At 37.5% G+C, this 22,298-nt stretch overlaps 1 protein-coding gene across 1 annotated transcript; it reads left to right on the top strand.

Annotated features, from left to right (window-relative positions):
* Positions 1-1,505: 1,505 nt before the first annotated feature.
* On the top strand, positions 1,506-21,437 carry fam20cl (family with sequence similarity 20 member C, like). Its single transcript, XM_020927258.2, has 11 exons — positions 1,506-1,579; positions 5,345-5,764; positions 8,053-8,231; positions 11,739-11,817; positions 11,906-11,998; positions 13,818-13,933; positions 14,009-14,189; positions 17,040-17,149; positions 18,699-18,780; positions 18,865-18,924; positions 21,057-21,437. Exons 2-11 carry the CDS (start codon positions 5,346-5,348, stop codon positions 21,313-21,315), a joined length of 1,578 nt encoding a protein of 525 aa, XP_020782917.2. The 5' UTR covers positions 1,506-1,579; position 5,345; the 3' UTR covers positions 21,316-21,437.
* The last annotated feature ends 861 nt before the right edge of the window (positions 21,438-22,298 follow it).

Raw genomic sequence — 22,298 nt, 5'->3', positions numbered from 1 at the left:
ATTTCAAAACTTAATTTTTGTGATGTGATGTTAATTTTTCATGACCTAAAGTGAATTTTCCATGACTTTACAGCATCTACATGTGTAAAACTGATTATACTTTTAGGGCTAAATGTGAAATGTTAACCCTTTCCACTCACCTTATGGTTTGGTTATAGTTTTTTAACATTCAAAATACTGCCGGTGCGTTTATTCTCGTCTCTTTTAAACAAAACTCGCATATGTTCAGAAATAATCATAATATCCTAATGATAACTTAACAGAATGCGAAAGAGATACTAAAATTCCATGACTTTTCCAAAACTTTATTATTTTATTTATTGATTTTGGTCACAGGTATATTCTGACATTATTTCACAGACAGTCATATTTAACATACACTGACTGAAAAGGTGTCCAGTATAGTTTCATTGAATTTAAAAAAATCCATGACTCTTCCAGGCGTAGAAAATGGCATTTTCAATCTCCATGACTTTTCCAGGATTTCCATGACCGTGGGAGCCCTTAAATACATATACATTTATTTGCATTTTTAATTCATTCTGACTAAAAGCACTTTCTGAAATTTGGTCATTTATAATTCAACTTCTGAAAATCGCACTTTCCAAATACACTAGTCCACTGTTCCCCAAAGACTGGATCGTGACCCTCAAGTGGGTCACAAGAGATTTTTTTTTGGGTCGCCTGATCTGCTGCTGCGCTCTCCTCCTGCACCGGACTGGAACACGGTAAAAAAATGCAGACAGACCCACCTATCTCACTAGAAATGTTGAAATGTTAAAACATGATTTGCATAATTTCTATTTTTTTTTTGTAATTATTTTATTGACTATTTTGTTCCAGTGTTGCTGGTTCAATTGAATGTTGAAAAGAAAAAGAAATGGGCAACATTTAATGTCCAAATAGGCGACTTATGGATCCTTTTATTGCTGGTTCAATGACCAGCAATCAATGAGTAATACTAATTGTTCAGAGAGACACGATCACTCAGTTAACAATAAAAAATCGACATTAATGTTCAATAATGGTCAAATCCAACTTTATTTTATGATTTATGAATAATGTCTATTGACTTAGGTCCCAAAGATTTGTGACTTTTAAAATATGGTTCCCTAGAAAAAAAGTTTTGGGAAACACTGCATTAGTAACATGCACACTACTGCAGTACAAATCCTCCCTAAATTCCCAGTTATTCTTTTTTTTTGTATCTAGTGATGGAACAAGAGCTGCTTCAAACTGGGATCCTATTTGTTATTCAGGCTACACCATCAATTCCAGTCGTTGTCCGCTACGTATTGATCCAGTCTATCCGAAAGAGCACTTGGCACTGTATTGTGACGCTCCTCTTTGTAGTGGCAGGTCGCTCCTCTTTGTAGTGGTAGGTCACACAGACACGGGTCACTCTAACTCCAACCTGTCAATACTGTTTGGATTACACTGGCCACTAGATAACTGACCAAAAAAAATCACCTAGAAATGTCACTTTATGTCCGAATGAGCTGCTCTGGGGAAGGGACGACCAAGAGACCAAGAAAGAACAAGTTGATAAAAAGGAAAAAAAAGAAGACAAGAAAAAGATGTGAGTAATTCCTTCAGTCAATTACACTATAGGATGAGGACGGTATCCAGTAATGTATTGATTTCCTCTGCTGAGCAATCTGACCTCTGTAAGTTTGGCTTTAATGATTATATGACACTGAAATTTATGCGCGAAGCCAAGAAAATGCAAGTTTAATGTTACCGTAAATATAGCACTTATTGATGCATTTCTTTGAAGGGCCTAGATTACGCAAAATCGATTCTTGTGAGCTTTAAAGAGGCACTGTGTAACTTTTCTGATGGAGGTCCCGCCATCTCAATGTCATTGATTTGCCTGGACATCATTAAACAATATATCTTGTATTTATTCAGTTACGGGGGGTTTTATTTGTCAAAACTACCGCAAATACATGTATTCTTACTGTGAGCAGGGCCACGTCTCCACAGATCTGAGCTGTAACTTGGCCTGGCAATGTGGCCTGCTTAACTCCATGGAGATACTTAAATGAGTTAGTTAGTTAGTTAAAACCTGCACATACAATTCATACAACAGCATAATAGTACAATACAGACCCCAGAGTTGGAATCAAGTCGTTGTTTTGCAAGTCTCAAGTAAGTCTCAAGTCTTTGACCTCAACTCCAAGTCAAGTCCCAAGTCTAATACAGGCAAGTCCAAGTTGAGTCTCGAGTCACTGGTCCATAAGTCCACGTCAAGTCCAAGTCGTCTGCTTAGAGTTTCAAGTCATTTCAAGTCTTTAAACCAAAATACCAAATATAGCTTATTTTTGCAATTTATATGAATTTTAAACTAAATTGTTCTTATGAAGACATGGTGTATTTTTATATGAGTATTTATATAAGAGTCGTTTCCTTTTGAAATGTCTTGACAAGATCTTAATGTGAATCATCACAGTCAGAATAGAAAGAATTCAAATTTAAAAGTCCTAAATAACAGTTATTTTGTCATGAAGGATCATGTTTTATGTAGTTCATTCTGTTTTACTGTATTGTACTGTATATTACTGTAGTACATTTGAGGTACTATCTCACAGTACTTCAGTTCCATCCAAAGTAACAAACAGAAGTGGGAGTGACATATTCCAGGGACTAGAACATGTCACTTTTTTGCAGGAACAGACTAGAATCTAGCCTGTTCCTGCAAAATTAAGCACCGCATTTATTTTAAAGAGAAAAATATTTTCTAAAAACATATATTTTTAGCAAAAGCATCAAGTCTTCTCAAGTCACAGGGCTCAAGTCCGAGTCAAGTCCCAAGTCACTGACCTTCAAGTCCAAGTTGTGTACCAAGTCTTAGTCCATTTTATCAAGTCAAGTCTCAAGTCATAAAAATAGTAACTCAAGTCTGACTTGAATCCAAATCACGACTTGCAAGTCCCCAACTCTGACAGATGCAGATACAAACATGCAGCTTTGAAAAGGAGATGGATGAATCAAAGCTTATACTATTTCCAGTCCCCTCCCACTCTTCACAGAACAACACTTCAACTACAGACTAGCATGTTATAAATTAATACCGTATTGTAAAACATTCCAGGAAAAATATGGAGTCAAGCAGGTGGCGTACCCTCTACCAGAAAAGTTACACAGTGCACCTGTCACAAAAATTTCACAAAAATGATTTCACAAAAGATTTCACAAAAATGGCCTGGAATGCTAAGGGGTTAAGGCATATTAAAATGTTATCTCCTCAAAAACAGACATGGAGTTGTGTTGTTTCATTCACACATGTTTGAGTAATTCTGCATTATTAGTCTGTCCACATCTCCAAAGCTCAAAATGCTCTGTTCCACCTTGTGATGTCATAAAGCAGTAGTTTTGAACTTGGATACTTTTTACCTTTTGTTTAGTAAAAATAGAAAATTCCAGGGTTGAAATTATCCCACTGATTCTAGTGAAGGTGTATGAAGTTTAAAAACACAGTTCCTCTTGTATTACCATGGGACAGTGTTTTCTGTTTGATAGAAGAACAAAGAACGTATTATAGGTTTTGTGTGTTAAACATGTGTGAATGAAACAAAACACAACTCCAGGTCTGTTTGTGATGAGGAAACAACTTTATAACAGAGCAGAAAGTAGCATAATATGGGCTCTTTAAAGACAGTATGCTTTACAGTATGTGCAGATGTAAAACCCCGTGCCTTGGCTGAGGTCTGAACAATACAATAACTATAACAAACAAACTATGACTCATTTTGAGAGTAAGATTACAGTGTTAAGAGCCATAATTATATTGCTATGCCTGCATTGAAATTCATTTACATAAAACTTCCCATTGAACCTGATGGCATATTTTATACAATAGTAACAGATGTTTCACCATCTGTGCTGTATTGTTAGATTCTCTTTGCAGCAGGGTTAGGATCAGTAAGTATTCATAACTTATGCTACTGCAGAGTAGATTCAGTAGTAATAGTAAATATGATTTGAATATTTATTTAGTTGCTAATTTCAAAATATATGCATCACTATAGCAAAACAATAATTACCATACAGATTAAACAAGCAGCAAAAGAGGGAAATAGCTACTGAATTATACATATAGCAGTGCTGGTTTTTAAAATGATAGATTTTATAATTTGATTCTTTTCTTTCTTTTTCCATTTCTTTTACATGAACCTCAGCATTTCAGTTTTAAAGGTGCAAAGTGTTAGCCTGATTCATCAGCCAGTTTCACTTCATAGAAACTGTCTGACCTCGCAGCATTATGATTCGTTCGCTCAACAGTAGGCGAGTACTTTTTTTATTAAACCTTTTATTAAAGCTATTTGGTTGCTGCTAACGGGGCTAACTGGTATATTAAGCTTTTCCCAAATCCCGTAGGAAGAAGGGCAATAACGTCTTTCCCCTTGATAAAATTCACCATACATTTTCTTTACTCCAGCTTAAATCCTCGATCTCGGGAATCGTTGCCAACACAGAATGTATGGCTCTTTGCTGATTTACTAGTGCTCAGGCTCGAGCTTCTGGGGTTTTTGTCTAGTGTATTCCGATTCCTGACCTAATCACTGGAGAGAAATTAAATTGATCGCAGGGACTAGGTGGGGTCAGCCTGACTAACAAAGTGTAACTCTTCTAGAGCATTGTTTCCCAAACAATGGAATCCAAAGTGATCCGATCTAATTTAGTAACAAGAATGAAATGGTGCAGTGAAGCGATCGGATTAAGTCGCCTATTTGGATCGATTGCTTCTGCCCTGGCATCTTGGATCTTAACTGCAATTTTTTCCACTGCGAATTTTGACTGTTGAATTCGAGGGCTTGAAAATATTTATTCTGAACATTTAAAAGCTGATTTCTTTATACTGAATTTTTTTCAAAAACATACAAATTTACACGCATACAATTTCATTAACTTACATTCAGAAAAAAAATCATTCTAACATGTTAAAAACAGTTAAAAAAAATTCAAAGTGAGAATTTCAGTGGCATTTAAAACTCAAAATCTGATGAAACAAATGATCAATGATTTAAATGTGTTATGTGTTAGTTAGTAGCCCATAGAAATGTAATACCCGTTGTTTAAGTTTAAAGTCGTACTGTGGAACATTCCAAGCAAAGCAATAACGTCTCTATAGAGAAAGAGCAGAAAAGAAAAGTTACATATTGCGTCCTTAAACAGCTTTTACATTATTATTCTTATTTTAATTGGCAGTTCATTTGTTCATATATTACCAGGATGTTTCTAACTTGTGTTGCGTTGCTCTGACTGGATGGTGAACCCGGCGGCTTACGCAACAGGCAGTAACCGTGGCGACGCTCAGGTTGATTGTGCGTTCCCGTTGCAGCATGATGCCAAAGCTGGTGCGCAGACCCACCCGCTCCCTCTACCTGTGCCTGGCCGGTCTGTCCCTGGCGCTGCATCTCTTCCTGGTTTTCTTCTGCGTCACGGTGCTCCAGACGGCCTGCGTACCACCACAATCCTCTTCCTCCTCCTCTGCATCAGTCCAAACAGCAGCCATTCAAAACACAAAGCCCAACAGCAGCACGATTCAAGATAAAGCTACAAACCTGAGCCGGCCGGACAGGAAATTAGAGGAGGATCCGAAGGTCAGAGGTCGCTCCAAGCTGGACGAGTTGTTTAATCACCCGCTGTACAATCTGTCACATCCCGAGCTCCAAGAAGATGATTGGCTGCTGAGGGTGAAGGCAGAGGAAGAGGAAGAGAAAAGTGACAACCTAAATGACAGTAATTTGGAAAGTAATTGGTGAGTATTTGTAAAAGTGTTGATCCCGTGTGCAAACTGCTTGGCTGTTGTGAAGCTTTAATTCACGACAATATCTAACAAGAATAACATCATTTCTGCAGTATTTTGTTTGTCCAATCCACTTTATTTATATATCACTTTTTATTATCATGACCATGTTTCCAAAGTGCTGCACAGACAAATTAATACAATAAAAGACAGAAAATCATAAATTAAAACAATAAATAAAAACTGTAAAAAAAAAAAAGTTACTATTATTATATTATTATTACTATTATAACTACTATTACTACTACTGCAACTACTACTGCCACTACTAATATTACTACTATTACTGCAACTACTACTACTACTACTGATGCAACTACTACTATTAACTACTACTACTACTACTAATACTACTAATACTACTACTACTACTAATGCAACTACTACTACTAACTACTACTACTACTACAACTATTACTAGGACTACTACTACTACTGCAACTTACTACTACTACTACTACTACTACTGATGCAACTACTACTACTACTACTACTACTACTACTACTACTACTACTACTACTACTACTAATGCTACTACTGCCACTACTAATACTACTACTATTCCTGCAACTACTACTACTACTGCAACTACTACTACTACTACTACAGCTATTACTAGGACTACTACTACTACTGCAACTACTACCACTACTAACTACTACTACTACTAATACTACTATCAATATACTACTACTACTACTACTACTACTACTACTACTACTACTAAAGTTAGTACTACTACTAATAATAACTAGAAAAGCACTCAGAGAGCGCAGACCTCCGCCAAGGACTACCCCCATTTTTTATATAAATTGCGATAAAATCAGTCTTCTGGATCAGATCCGGATCAGCCTTTGGAATATGAAAGAGGATCCCATTGTCCATCCCTGAGTCAAATTTCATGGGGTTTGGTCAATAATTAACCGAGATATTGAGAAACAACATTTTTGGCCCCATTTACCACAATGTTAACTAAAATTTCAAAGTGATCCAGAATCCAGGATTTCTTCCGGATCACCCCCAAAATGAAATCAGTTCTTCCTTTTCACATTTCCAACAAATCCTGAAAATTTCATCAAAATCGGTCCATAACTTTTTGAGTTATGTTGCTAACAGACAAACAAACAAACAGACAAACGCCGGCAAAAACATAACCTCCTTGGCGGAGGTAATAACGCTACTTCTACTACTAATGCTACTACTACTACGACTACTAATATTATTAATAATAATAATTCAAATTAAATAAAAGACACAGAGGACGACACAACTCAGCCAGTGTTAAAGGCCAGAGAGTAAAAGTGGGTCTTAAGATGAGACTTAAAACACTCCCTGTGGGGGGGTGTATATATATATTGTATATATTGTGTATATTTAGAGGGTCCATATTATGCTATTTTCAAAAACCCACACACCTTCACTAGAATCATTTGGATGATTTCTCCACTAAACAGTAAAAGGTAGAAGTTAACTTGAAAACTATTCAAGGTGGAGCAGAGCATTTTGAGCTTTGGAGATACAAACAGACTAATAGTAAAAGGTTACTCCAATGTGTGAATGAAACAAAACACAACTCCAGGTTTGTTTTTGATGAGGTTCAGGGTCAGTCTAATTTGCTACTATTAACGTAGTAGCGGGTTTACCTGGGTAAATAGGGACAATTTTAGCATTTAGGACAAATTTAAAGGCACATTATGTAATTTTTCTAGTGCCATCTCTCTATCTCCTTGGATATGTTGTTCCTTTGCTTGGAATGTTCCATAGTATGGCATTAAAATTGCATTTATTCAAATACAAGGGTTTTCATTGCACGTTATTGATAATGGACTCACCTCTGCACAGATCTGATGCATAACCTGGCCTGGTGGTGTTACCTGCATGTCTCTGTGGAAATAGGAATAATACATTTAATGCCATACAGTGGAACATTCAGACAAAGCAAGAAGATTCTGCATAAACACTAACTCTGCTAACTCTCTGTTCAAGCATGTTCTGTTTGATTCTTGTGATTTTTGAAGCAGTTTGTTTGTTTTTATTCTTTCTGTCAGTTCTTCTGGATGTGCTTAAAATGTCAAATTTGAACAAAATCCTGTTACGTGATTCTTTTTTTGTCTCTCATACAAAATCACCAGCATGTTTATTTTAGATTCTCACCATATTCTCATTGACTAACCTGGATTCTAGCCCTCTTGACTGCTACTATGCAAATTCAATAATGAGCTTTCACTTCACCTGTCAGGGAGAGTGCCAGTGTGGAGGAGGGCTACGAGAAGATAAGCTGGACCAAAGATGCCCACACACACCCCCCGTGGCTGCGCTTCCACCTGGGCATCACGCGCTGGCAGCTGTACGACCGCAGGGACCCGGTTCTGGAGCAGCTCTTGCAGTACCTGGCAACGGAGCGTATCCTCGGAGCGGGTGAGAGAAAAGCAATGATGGGATGTTTATGTTTACAGAAATGGTAATACTGAATAATTGTTGTTTTTGTTTGTTTGTTTTTTTACCACAGTGGTGTAATTTCTAAGATTATGAAGTCCAAACATCGCAAAGACAGACATGGCTGAAATAGAGAGTGATACATCTGAATGAATCGATAAAATAGAGTTAGGACCAGAATCAAAACATTTCAAAAGTTCAGAAATTCAGAATAGAGGTTGACTTTATTTTGTTAGGAACTGGATCAACAAAATCACTATATTCACTAGGGGTGTAACAATAACTGAAATATTGTGATATCGTATCGTTAAAAGTCTCACAATAATATCGTGGGCTGTCACAATATATTATATACCAGTTCCTTTGCTTAAATGCATGGTTTTATAGTAGCAACTGCTCATAAACATAGTGAACTACATATCCCATGATTCATTTCAGTGCCAACATGAAGAAATATGTTTTTACTTGAATTCTTAAGATTATGACAGAAACAATTCACACCAAAATCTTGTCAAGGTATTTTAAAAGCAAAAATGTTTCCTATCTACAATTATATCAGCCTCTCCAAAATATCGCATTAAATATCGTACTGTGAGATACATATTGTGATAATATCATACAGAGATTTGGATTAGAGCCCCGTGGGACCTGATGCAAAACAGTGCAGCTCGATACACATTTTAAAAGCTCCTTGCGGGTGCGGGTGGGGAGCAAGCAAATTAAATATTGTGTGTAAAGTAAAATATACAAATGATTAATGTGTATCTATCATACATCATTTGTGCTGGATATTTTATTTGGCATTAATAAAAACATTTTAAGAACCGAATGTGATCTAATCTCGCACACATTTTAGACAATTCCTTTCCGCTTCTCCGTATTTGACAGAGCTTAAGAAAGCGAAAGTTAACATTTTGCGCGATTTGCGGACGGCAGTGGGACAAAATATTGCAGATGCAGGCGGGAGCTGGACTGAAAATTCTGTCCCGCGCTGACCTCTAATTTGGATATCGTTACATCCCTAATATTCACCATCATGTCCCAACCATATACTGACTATCTTAGGCTTCTAATATGGGCAAACCTAATTTCATTTTTGTAGTTGTGGTATTTATATTTTTTGTTTTATTAAAGTGGGACCGAACACCTAAACTCTGCCACAACCACATCGCAAATGGAGCTACTAAACTGGGCAATACCTGGGGGAATGAGGAACAGTGTGATTGGTCTAACAGGTGTCCACACTTCAAACTCCGTCCCTCCTGCCAGGTTTTTGTAATTGGAAAAACCTGTCTGTAATCTGGGCAGAGGTGTGTGATGTCACCAACTACTTGAAATTGCAGAGGCCACTAAAGTCAGCACAAACTCAGACTCAGGTGTTTTTGACCAGAAAGCTGCAAATATATAACCTGGGCACTTTGCCTTTAGCGTCTGCACTATGGACAATTCTGTTCACCTAAACCATGTCCAGCAATATCACAACATGCTCTGGTTTTGTATCCATCGATCCTGGCTTCCTACTGGCTTTTCTTTCTTTCATTATCCAGCCATCACGTATTGACTGCTATCGTACTAACAAACATAAACACAGTTAGAATATAGTATAGTAGAGGTAAACAAACAAAATAACATCAAATTCCACACTTAGCCCGCAATTTGAGAAGAGTTACAGAAATACCATGACGTCTTAACATGCGTTCAGACTGTAGGAATACTGCAGCTGTCAGAATCATCTGTCAGACGCCGCTGAATAACACATGGGAGTTTTGTATATTCTTAGGCTGATTAAAGACTAAGATCTGCTACATTCATACATTCTACGTTCATTACTGTATCACCTCTTTTTTTCGAACACTTAGCGCACAGAATTCAGTACAACTTGACTTTAATCTGCATTCTAAAGAGGCATTATAAATAAATATGAGAGACATTAGGCTTTGATTAATATCTGTGGATTTGGCTTTTGAATTATTTACCAGGCACACAGCTACAGGATCAGCATGCAGCGTGCACACACAGTCCTCAGGCTCTGGAAAGGATTCAAGTTAAACACTACCACTCCATTCATTCACCCACAGCACTGGGCAGGGTTACTTACAAAAAAATGAAAGGGCACATATTACGCTGTTTTCTGATCTATGTTCTAATGTTGTTTCCTCATCAAAAACAGACCTGGAGGTTTTGTTTTTTTTTGTTTTTTTTTATTCACTCGTTTAACTCACAAATCCTGCATATTTAGGCTGAGTTCCTCTTTGCCAACTTGTCATGTGGTAATACAGAAAGTGCTCCACTGTGTAAACTCCATACACATGCACAAGGATTATTTGGATGATTTTAGCCCTGGAATTGCCAATCTCAACTGAACTAAAAGTAAAAGATATAGGGGTGTGTAAAAATACCAAAATATCAATATATCAGTCAATCAAACTTTATTTATAGAGCGCTTTTCATACCAAAAAATGCAACACAAAGCCTTTTACAGAGCCCCACAAAGCTAAACTAAACAGTTGGGTCTTGAGGTTTCTATCTGTGACTTTTTTTTTTATTTTTTTTTACAACTATCTGAAATCTAGAAACTTAACTTAACTTACTAACTGTCTGGAATCTGGGACACTACCGGTAACTATCTGAAACCAATACATAAAGAAAAAAAGAAACCCCCCTGCAACATCAGCACATACAACAAAAACACAGTAGAGACAATAACGACAAGACTAGCAACTGGGGAAGGAGACGGAATTGGAGTCGACCCCAAAATATAGACACGCAGCCTCTAACTCCTGCAGCCAGGGGGCGCTGGATACAACAGACTCACCTGCCAATTCTGGGTGGGGCAAAAGCTGCATATATATCGCATAGTTTAATGTGATGACAACATTATCCGCTTATAGTTTGTTAAATATGCCAAGCCTCATAAACAATACATTATTATATTTGTTTAAGTTGGATTCATCTAACAGGGTGACACAAATTTGAAAGAACAGAGAAATATAAGTCAACTAGTCATGAAAATGGAACACACAAGGAAAAAAAAAAACACATTCAAATTATAATAGCAAACTGAACTATATCAAATATTAAATCACAAAGGCAGTTATTGAAATAAACCGTAAAATGTCCAGGTTTTGAAATGTTTGTGATTCTTCTATTGATAATATGTTTGTAATTTCTTCTTCTGCTGCAATGTGAATATTCTTGTACATATTTAAAAACCTAATTTATAAATTTAAGATCCTAATTTCTAATTGTAAAGTACAGATCCTAACACAAATGCTAAGCTTTTCTCAAAACTTGTGTGAGTACTGTCTAAAAATATCTGGATGACAATTTTTTCTCCAAATTTGTTCAAACCTGCAGTAAATAAGTGTAACAAATATTGGATGGAAAAAGCATTTACCCCAGAACTACAAGGCTAAAGTGGATATTACTACTATTTACACGAACCAAAATCAACAAAATACAACGAAACTCTTCAAATTCTCATTTCAGTTCAGAAATCAGGAGGCACGCAGCTAAAGTTGGTGATTTCATTCCCCAACTATGGACAGGCTCTGCTCAAACCCATGAAGTAAGTACTGTAAATCTTGAGTACGGACACATTTGTACTGTTGTAGCCAGCTTGAAATGTGTTTATGTATTTGTATGAATACTTACAGACAGTCCAGAGATGCAGAGACGGACCTCAACCTGTTCTACTTCTCCGACTTTGAGAGACACAACGCAGAGATCGCCGCTTTTCACCTGGACAGGTACAGAGACACAGGTGGAAACTGATTCGACAAATTAGTTCAGCATTTTTATAGTTTTGGTTGCTAAAAAGTCTCATTGTATTAAAAATGCTGAGGAGGAAATTAGTAAATGAAAAACTTTAAAGTGGAGGGTCTATCAAACACTTTTCTCCATGGAGATGTTATTTCTTTATCTGGAATGTTCCACAGTATGGTATTAAACTTTCCTATCTTCATGCAGACCAAACCAGACCAAGTTACAGGTCAGATCTTTGGAGAGGCAACCTCGCTCACAGTCAGAATGCCTGTTTTTCTAGGTATTTTGAGCTATGAATCCACCTGTAATTGAATAAAGGTAAAGTAGAGCTGTTTAATGCCATACTGTGGAACATTCCAGGCAGAGCAATGACGTATCCATGGAAACAAGCAGATGTCAGACCTCCAAACAAAAAGCTACTCAAAGTAGTATCTTGATTGACTCATGCATGGTTGAGTAATCCTGGATTGTTGTGCATTTGAGTGCTCAGAAAATGTCAGTTTTCACCTACCCCCTATCCCAGCCCCCTTCTTTGTACTCGTGTTTATTTAAAACATTAAAAAAAATAAAAATCTGGTCATACATTTAGAGTTAAAAAAATGTCACAGGCATTTTTCAACAATAAAAACAAGTTTAAAGAAGTTAAATACACTGCTTGCCATGATAAAACACCACTGTAAAGAGGTGGGGTCCTTTCTGATGCTGAGAATGTTGAAGACCTTTAACATAATCAACAAGCACAATCAGAGACAGCAACCTGGTCCCCCATGAAGCATCAGTGGGGGAAGTTCATCACCACAGAAGCATCTTATGAGGAGCCCAGCCCATTTTACATGATCATTATATCCACAGTGCAATGTGTGTATCTGTACAGCGCCCATGAACATTTGTGTGATATCGGTCACACATGATAATGTCTGTGTTTACTAGCGTGTAACGAAAATGTAATTTTTCATGAGTTCTGTATATGTTAGTTCTGTTACTAATACTAATGTTATTTCTGTGACTGTAGATCAGTGTGTTGTGTATCACGAGAAAAAGAAGAAATAGAAATTATTTTCATTCCAATTAGAATTTTAAAGGCATACACTGAAAAAGAAAGAAAATGTTATAATTAGTGATTATCTGGAAAACTATTAATATTTTACTATACAAATGCATAGAATTATAAATAGATAATAATTTCTTCTGAGATTTTGAGACCACTCCTGTTGCTCTAGCTCGATCCTTCGCAGAGTTATGACCAAAAATGCATATTTGACCTTGGCTACCTTGACCTTCAAGTGACCTTGACCGGTTTCAACCTGTAACATCCAGTGTACCCCGGTCATGTGTGTGCCAACTTGTGTGATGATTGAGTGAATATTTTAGGCTGCAGATGGATCAGAAATTGCTGAAATTGCCGATCGTTTAATAATGGCGTGACCATTCAATTGACCCGTGTGACTTCAAATGACCTTGGATCATCACCAAACCTTTTTCTTGACACTGGGCACAGGGGCTTGAACCGGGTACCAAATTTGGTGACAATCAGTCCATAAATGCCGGAATTATGGGAGTAGACAGACACACTGGGTGAATACAAAACCTGGTCAACCCTACTGGGACCAGGTAATCAAACTTTATTTATAGAGCACTTTTCATACAAAAAATGCAACACAAAGCACTTAAACATAATGTAGAACAGTTTTGATAGCTGATCTAACTTTCAATAATGCTTCTTCTACAATGAACATGTGTGTGTGAGCAAGAAAAAGTTGAATTCCCTTTGATCAAAAATCTGTCCCTTGTCTTGACTTTCAGAGTACTCGGCTTCAACCGGATCCCCCCAGTGGTCGGGAGGCTCATTAATGTTACCACAGAAATCCGAGAGATCACCACTGACCGCAAGCTGTCTCGGACCTTCTTCAAGTCTCCTGGTCTGACCCGACAGGATCTTAATTGCTGCTGTTCATTAGCTTTTACTTACAGCGTGTTACTCTGGCTCCCTCTAGTGGGTAACGTGTGCTTCTACGGCCAGTGCGAGTACTACTGTTCCACGGAGCACCCGGTCTGCGGTCGTCCCCACGCTCTGGAGGTGTCCCTGGCCGCATTTTTGCCCGATCTCGACCTGGCCCCCCGCAGGTCCTGGAGGTCGCCGTGGAGACGCTCCTACAGTCGCACCAAGCTGGCACAGTGAGTACAGTCGACTGGGGTGTGATGCTAACTGTAGGCACTGCTCTGTCTGAAGCTCTGTTACTCAAGTTAGACTTTAATCTGAGCTTTGTTTTGACACAATCTGACCATACAGAGCAGATTTGACTGGAACTACAGCACATGAGCTGATTTGCATATTGATCACAGGCTCCCGAAAATGTGCAGTTTAAATCCATTTTGTAAATTTTCTTGAATTTTCAGATGATCATAAAACTTTATTGACGGTGTTTGCTAAAGTGCACATTGTGCCACCATGGCAACTTCCACCTTAAAATACATGTAGGGGACCCCCAACATGATGTTAATATAATTTATTGCTACTTCTCATTATATAACAATTCTAATATAGACTAAAGCCCACTCAAAAACTATTACAGAAAGGTCCAATTTATGTCTTTTTTCCAGTTTTCCTGCTTAAATGAATAACTAGTGTTGGTACTAGTTTTAGCATAATATACCTTTGTATTTTTAAAATTTCCATCCATCCATTTTCTTCCGGGATCGGGTCAGGGAGGTAGCTGTCTAAGCGGGGACTCCCATACGTCCTTTACCCTGGACACTTCCTCCAGCTCTTCCGGGGAACCCCAAGGTGTTCCCAGGCCAGCAGAGAGACATAGTCCCTCCAGCGTGTCCTGGGTTTTCCCTGGGGCCTCCTTCCATTGGAACATATCCAGAACACCTCTGGAGAAAGGTGCTCATGTGGCATCCGGAACAGATGCCCAAGCCACCTCAGATGGCTCCTCTCGACGTGGAGGAGCAGCTGCTCTACTCCGAGCTCCTTCCGTGTGACTGAGCTTCTCACCCTGTCTCTAAGGGAGCACCCAGCCACCCTGCGAAGGAAACTCATTTTGACCTCTTTTTATCCGCGATCTCGTCCTTTTGGCCGTTACTCAAAGCTCATTACCATTGGTGAGGTTAGGAACATAAACTGACCGGTAAATCGAGAGCTTTTCTTTGTAAAATAAGCTACTCTAAAACTCCTCTAACATTACAATTGCTGTTTGAAACCCCCAATACAATAAAATAACAAGCAAAAAAAAATTAACATTCATATTCACATTTGATGTAGCTATGTTGAGTCATGAGAGGAAACCAGTCACATGTTACAAAAGTATGTTCGATTTTAAGACATGTCCTCTTTTATTCATGAGTGTGCAGCGCTCTCTACTGGCTATGTCTAGGAACTGCAAACCGCCCATTAAAGCGCATATGACTGGTTTTCATGTTTTTCTAATTATGACTTGATTTGGTGGGGTAGTACCTGTGGTTAATAGTTATCATAGGTTTACATCAGACAGTTTGTGGGAAAAAAGCTGAGAAGAAAAGTACAAAAATACATGAAGTAGCATTGAGTTCTAAAGGGGAATACCTCTACCTTTGCCATTAACACTGAAAATGCATCTAAAATACAGGGATTGGTTTTTTTTTGAGAGATTTAACATTGATTTAACAAAATAAATGCTATAATCTATTTGTATTAGTCTAAACATAACTATTGCGTAATTAGGTCCTTGTTAATATTGGTTGCTATGTAACAGTTATGAAATTACCTCTACATATGTCTGCTGCCTGTGTCCAACCAGAAAGTGAAACAATAATCTTTACCAAAAAATAAAAAATAAAAAATAGACAAACGTGGTAAAAATACAATGACATTAACTGTTTAAGTGAAAAAGTACTCTAACCTGTCATATGCAATTTAAAGGTTCACTATGTAACTTTTCAGTTGGGGTTCATCACCTTCTAGGTTCTATGGAAATGTCATTGCTCTGCTTTGAATGTTCCGCAATGTGACATTAAACAAATCTGCATTAGATCTATTCAACTACAAGTGGATTTGTAGCTCCTAGAAAACATTGATTCTGACTGTGAGCAGGGTCGCCTCTCCACAGATCTGACCTGTAACTTAGCCTGGATTTGTCTCCATGAAGATGAAAGGTTTAATGCCATACTGTGAAAATTTCAGAGCAATAACATCTCCATGGAGAAAAGTAGGTGGCGGATCTTCCACTAGAAATGTTACGCAGTGCACATTTATTATTATTATCTTGTTATTCAATATCAGGGGCCATCAAACTAAGGCCCGTGGGCTGACTCCGGCCCACCACGCCCCTTTGACCGGCCCCCTAGCCCTTGAATTGGCCCTATAAAGCAATCCACAAAAGTTGTCATGGCCTATTTTTTTAAATTACTTTTTGGCAAATAATAACATGCCTGCATCTTGTATTTTGTTGATTTTTTTCTATTAAAAAAATTATATTTATATGAAGTATTTATATTTACATTTAAATAGTTGTATGACGTATTTACATTTGCAGCAGAATTTTCATCACCTGACAAGCTGAAGATCAAACAGTGACAGTAAATGCACACGCAGAGTTCTGAAGTGCAGTTAAGGACAGCAAAATCACTCGTGTTAAAGTATGAAAAGTTGACAGAGAGTGCTGAGTTTTCACAGAACAGTTTTTTTGTTCAGTGTAAGGACCGTGCAGTTTGTCTAATATGTAAAGAAAATGTAGAGGTTTTCAAAGACTATTCAGTATTCAGTATTTACACTTTACTTTATTACTTTATTATTGTCTTTAAAAAGAACCCAAGAAGTTTTCAAAGTATATAATCTCAGGGTCATACAATTCTGTTATACGGCCAACCCGACCCCGGCCCGATCATAGTCAGGAGCGATAATGCGGCCCCCAGAGAAAAAAGTTTGGTGACCCCTGTTCTATTTTGTCTCATATCTGGATTAAAACAGTGTTGATTGTTCAGTTCTGTCCTGATAAACTCTAGTCTAATGATAATATTATTAAAGGAGTTCCTCCATGTCGTCAGGTGGGAGAAGGACCCAGACTACTGCGACACAGTGAAGAAGACTCCTCCATATGACCAGGGCACTAGACTGGTGGATGTCATCGATATGGCTATACTGGACTTTCTCATGAGTACGAAAACTCCTTACTACTACTACTACTACTCACTAATACTCTTCACTAATACCAGTACATATGTCAGTGCTGGGAAGCATACCATATTTTCCGCACTATAGGGCACTCTGGATTATAAGACGCACTGTCATTGAATGGTCTATTTTTGAACTTTTTTCACATATAAACCGCACAGGACTATAAAGCGCATTAAACAAAACACAACAGTTAGATAAGTCAGTCAAACTTTATTTAATGCGTTCTCAATAACTCTCAACCTTTGTTCAATTGTAACGAGTAAAAAAAATACTGTGAGACGCTAAATTGTTAGAGTATTCACAATAACTCATAATTGTTCAAACAGTCGGGCGATTACGGCGTCCAGCACACCCGCATCAATGTCGTCATTATCCGAGTCAGTGTCGTTACTGTTCCCTGGCAGTTCAGCGATGATTCAGGTCTTGGTGAAAGCTCGGACCACAGTTGGTACTGATCCTTAGCCCAGGCGTCCACGATCCATTGGCAGTCGCTCGGCGCCGTCTCCCTGTCTTGGTGAATGTGTGTTCGCCTTCTCTCATCCACTGCTCCCACGCTGCTCACACATTAACTTTATAGTAGCCTTGAGTTTAAAGTCGGCGTTGTAAGCGTGTCTCTTGACAGGTGCATTTTGATATTAAAAGGAATCACAGTATGCTCCTGACTACGGTAGCCGTAATGCTGCAAGTGGTGCGGTTTGTAGTTTACTAAAGTCGTACTAAGACACCCCAATAAATTCATATATAAGGCGCTCTGGATTATAAGGCGCACAGTCATTTTTTGATTCAATTAAAAGCTTTTAAGTGTGCCCCATAGTGCGGAAAATACGTTACTTTGAAAATGTATTTAGTTCCACTATTCTGAATACTGGTATGTAGAAAGCATTTTGCAATATATTCTGTTACATGGTCCAGTCAGAGTACTGTATTCTGAATACTTCAATATATTGCAACTCAGTGTGAAGGTATTCATAGTTATTTCATTGTTTATTATGCATTTATATATGACTAATTAGAGAACACCAGATGAAAAAGTAACTGCTAGGAGTGTAACGATATCCAAGTCTCACGATACGATATCGTCACGGTATGAACCTCACCGTACAATATTTACTGTGATATTTTGTGGAGTCTAACAAAACTGTATGCTACTTTTTCCTCTTAAAATGCCTTGATAAAACTTAATCCAAAGAACTAAGCCCTAAAAGTGCTTAGAAATGTTATTTCTTCATGTAGTCTGCACTGAAATGGAGCAAAGGATCATGGTCTATGTAGTTCCCTCTGTATTTTTTAACTACTGCTGCACCATAACTCTTAATTTAAGAAAAGAGACTTGTAATTTGATATATTTTTGATGGTCCAAGATATTATTGTGAGAACTTTGACTATACGATATAACAATATTTCGTTATTGTTACATCCCTAGTAACTGCACCAAAATACATTTACTCAGAATTAGTATTTTTTGGTGTATGTATTTAATTACTTCCACACTGACTACTACAACTATTACTTCTACTTTTTCCCTGTAGGTAACATGGATAGACATCACTATGAGACGTTTGAAAAATTTGGGAACAAAACATTTCTGCTGCATCTGGACAATGGGCGAGCGTGAGTTAGGGGATCCTGTTTTTATTAAAGGATCATACGGCGAGTGCACTGTGTACTTATTTAACTGGCACCTGTGTTTCGTAGGTTCGGTCGCCACTCCGTAGATGAGCCGTCAATCCTCACTCCTCTGAAACAGTGCTGCAGGTGCGTACTCTAGACCTATGAGCAAAGAACACAAATGTAAAAAAGAAAAAATCTTGAACCATAGCTGCGTGTTTTCCGTGTGAATGCAGGAGTGTCAGGATTTAGAGGGTAACCAAAAGTATGTAAATGCGTGAGAGTATGAACTGCAATTTGGTTACACAAATGAAAGTGAAACAAAAAGCACGTTTGTTTGTTTATGGTCATGTAAAGTGAAAGACACTTTTTAAAAGTTTTAACGTTCACCTTTTTTTCTGCTTTATCATTAATGATTGTGCATAAGAAATCCATAATAATGAAAAACGCTAAGACCAATGTTTTATTTGTTTTTTCATTTTCGTTTATGGTTGCACAATATAATAACAAAGAAGGTAAAAAATGTTTTCCTTTTATTTAGTTTATTGTTGTTTTTATAGTTAAAAAATGAGAAAGAAAAGCACGTAAGGTGTATTATTTTGTTTTTGTGTATGGTTGTACAAAATATAAAATAATGGAGTTCAATAGTGAATCTTGTGGTTTAAATCTGCTTTTTGGACTTAAAACTAATTGTAGATATTATTTACCACATAGCTGATATGGCTTTGAACTCTTGATATTAGAATTTACGAACAGTCTATGGGAAAAATTAATTGAAAATTTATTTCCTAAACGGTCACTGTTGAGCTCCAGGACAAAGAAAACACGAAAGATTTTATTTTCTTTTATTTTGTTTATGGTTGTACAAAAGATTCTGAAAATAATTATTATTACAGAAGGATGATTTAATTTTTGTTCATAGTCATACAAAAAATGAAAATAAAGTGAAAGGAATTACTTAAGATTGACTTGAGAAGACTGATTGAGTAGACTGGTCCATAAATCTACCCTCCTCTGATATGTGCATGCTTCTGACAGTAGTTTGGGAGATTTTTGCCTTAATGTGACCTCTCAGGTTGTACTTTTCTTCTGTTGTGCAAAATATTTTTGAATAAAATTTGACATGTTTTTTATATGTTTTGAATAGTACTCGTACTAATCAATCAAAAACGTCAGGACACGGTTCTGAAAGCTGTTCAGAAAACATTGTCAAAATTGTCTTTTCAAGTTATTCCTCTCACGTTATTTTAGTATTTTTTTGTACGACTCTAAACAAAAGACAAAATCATTCTTCTGTCCACTTTTTATTTTCTGTATCTTTTGTATAACCATATATGAAAAAAAAACATGTGTGCCTTCTTTGTATTATTAATACTATTATTATTTTGTATGAACATAAACAAAAACAAAAAGTATGAAAATATGACTACGTGAGCTATTCTTATTGTTTTGGGGTTTCTTTTGTAAATTGAACACTATATCTCAGTTACTTCTATGCAGTAGTTTAAATGGGGTAAAATACAGAGTACAGTAGTTTGTATACAGCAAGGGTCTCTAACCTTTTTCCTCCGGTGAGCTACTTTTACCAAACAAAAATGCCAGAAAGCTACCCTTTTATGTTTACAAGAAATGTAGTACATAAAAGAGCCATGGCAAGTTTTAGATGGGGTACAGTTAGACACCTAAAAACCATAAACCATTATCTATTTATTAGTATACAAATTTAGGCATCAAAATTATACATTTACAATTGGAATTAATACAATTTGAGTTGTTCAGCAGAGTACATATAATTCAGAAATCCCTGAATCACTGAAGGGGGTGGAGAGCTCCTGGTAGCTCCTGAGCTCCAGGTTGGAGACCTCTGGTTTACAGAGATTTCTTATCCAGATTATTCACAAAAGCTAGCAATTTTATAATTTTAAGTTTGATTTGATAAACGTGGGGTTTCCGGCAAAGCTTGTGATCAAGAGTGAAACAGTGAGAGTCATTGGTTACTTTTTGGTCTTTTTGTTAACTTTTCAGTCACCAAATAATATACCAAATTAATGATTCAAAATGGACCCTCACTTGTATTTTAAAATGCCACATTCATGGCAACATTTCAAACACAGACTTCAATGTCAAAATCCAGACTTGTCAGTTGTAAATTCCACAGCATTTCTCCAAGCTAACTCACCTGGATCAAAAACGTAACCATATGTCAAGTACCCAGGTCTCATTTATTATACTGTGACCTAATATTACCTTTTCTATAACCACACCACATTCCTCTCCAGGATCCGGCGCTCCACCCTTCTGCGCCTGCATCTCTTGTCCCTTCCCAGCTTCCGTCTGTCAGATGTGCTGCGTGAGTCTCTGTCCCAGGACCCTTTGTCGGTTGTGGCCCCTCTGCTCTCAGAAGCCCACCTGTCTGCGCTGGACCGCCGCCTGGACACGGTTCTGAAAGCTGTTCACCAATGTCTGGACAAACACACAGATGTTGTTTATAATGACATGGAAGATACGGGTCAGAGCAGTGACTGGAAAACACTGTGATAATAAAGGACAATCCCCACCCCGACCACACACACAAAATCATTTTTAGTGACAGTTTAGCTTTACTTACGTTGGATTTAAAACCTGACTTTCCTATGTGTACACCTTGTAGATCAGACAACAGGGGCCAAAACTAAAGAACCTCAGCTTGACAGAGACTGTGATCTGCTTTTGAAAATAATTTTCAAGAATTAAAGAAGTCTTTTGGATGAATTGTGAAATTACTTCCTCTGTGGTCTAGATTAAATGTGAACCGTGAGTTCATCCCTGTGACTATATGCTTTTCTGGCATCATCACATTGCGATTCATTTTCTTTTGAATGCAGGTCTATGCTCAAACAAAGACACTTTTATTGGCCTTTATTTAACCAGGATAGCCCCACTGACATTAAGAATCTCCCCACTTCTCCTACAATGCCCTGAGTGACATCAAAAGTTTACTAATTGCAATGAACTTTCAGAAGAAGTGGGTGACATTAATTACCTCTTCAAGTCAATATAAATTTAATGCACTTACATGAATCATGACAAAATTGAAATCTGACTCCAAGAAAATCATGGTATAAGTTTTTTTGGCCCACCCCTGATTGTGGAGGTTTACACTGGCAACATGCTTCTTGAGACATGTGGGAGGGACAACTGGACCCAAATATACTCAAATATACTCAAATAAACTCAGTGGGTAATTCAGTGGGTAAAATGTGCACTCCCTGAACCAAAGGTTGGCAGTTAAAAACCTACTTTTATAAATAATTTGCTCACACATAAAAAACTAACAAACATATATTACATGAACCAGACAGAGTAGGGTGTGTCTTATAAACTAGATTAGATGTGATTATGAGTGCCGTGGCAGGATAGTGCTGTCTTTTCTGCGGTTTGAGAGTTATGCGTAGACAAACAAACAAGCAGACAGACATTCCTTGAATTAATAGAGAGATGTATACAACAGGTCATTAGTCCCTCAGTTGCCTGCAGCTGTA

Source organism: Boleophthalmus pectinirostris, unplaced genomic scaffold (genome assembly GCF_026225935.1).
Source record: "Boleophthalmus pectinirostris isolate CB_2022bp ecotype Guang Dong unplaced genomic scaffold, ASM2622593v1 HiC_scaffold_17, whole genome shotgun sequence".
NCBI lineage: Eukaryota > Metazoa > Chordata > Actinopteri > Gobiiformes > Gobiidae > Boleophthalmus > Boleophthalmus pectinirostris.
Note: the sequence above shows the minus strand (reverse complement) of the source record. Positions and strands in the feature narration are given on the sequence as shown.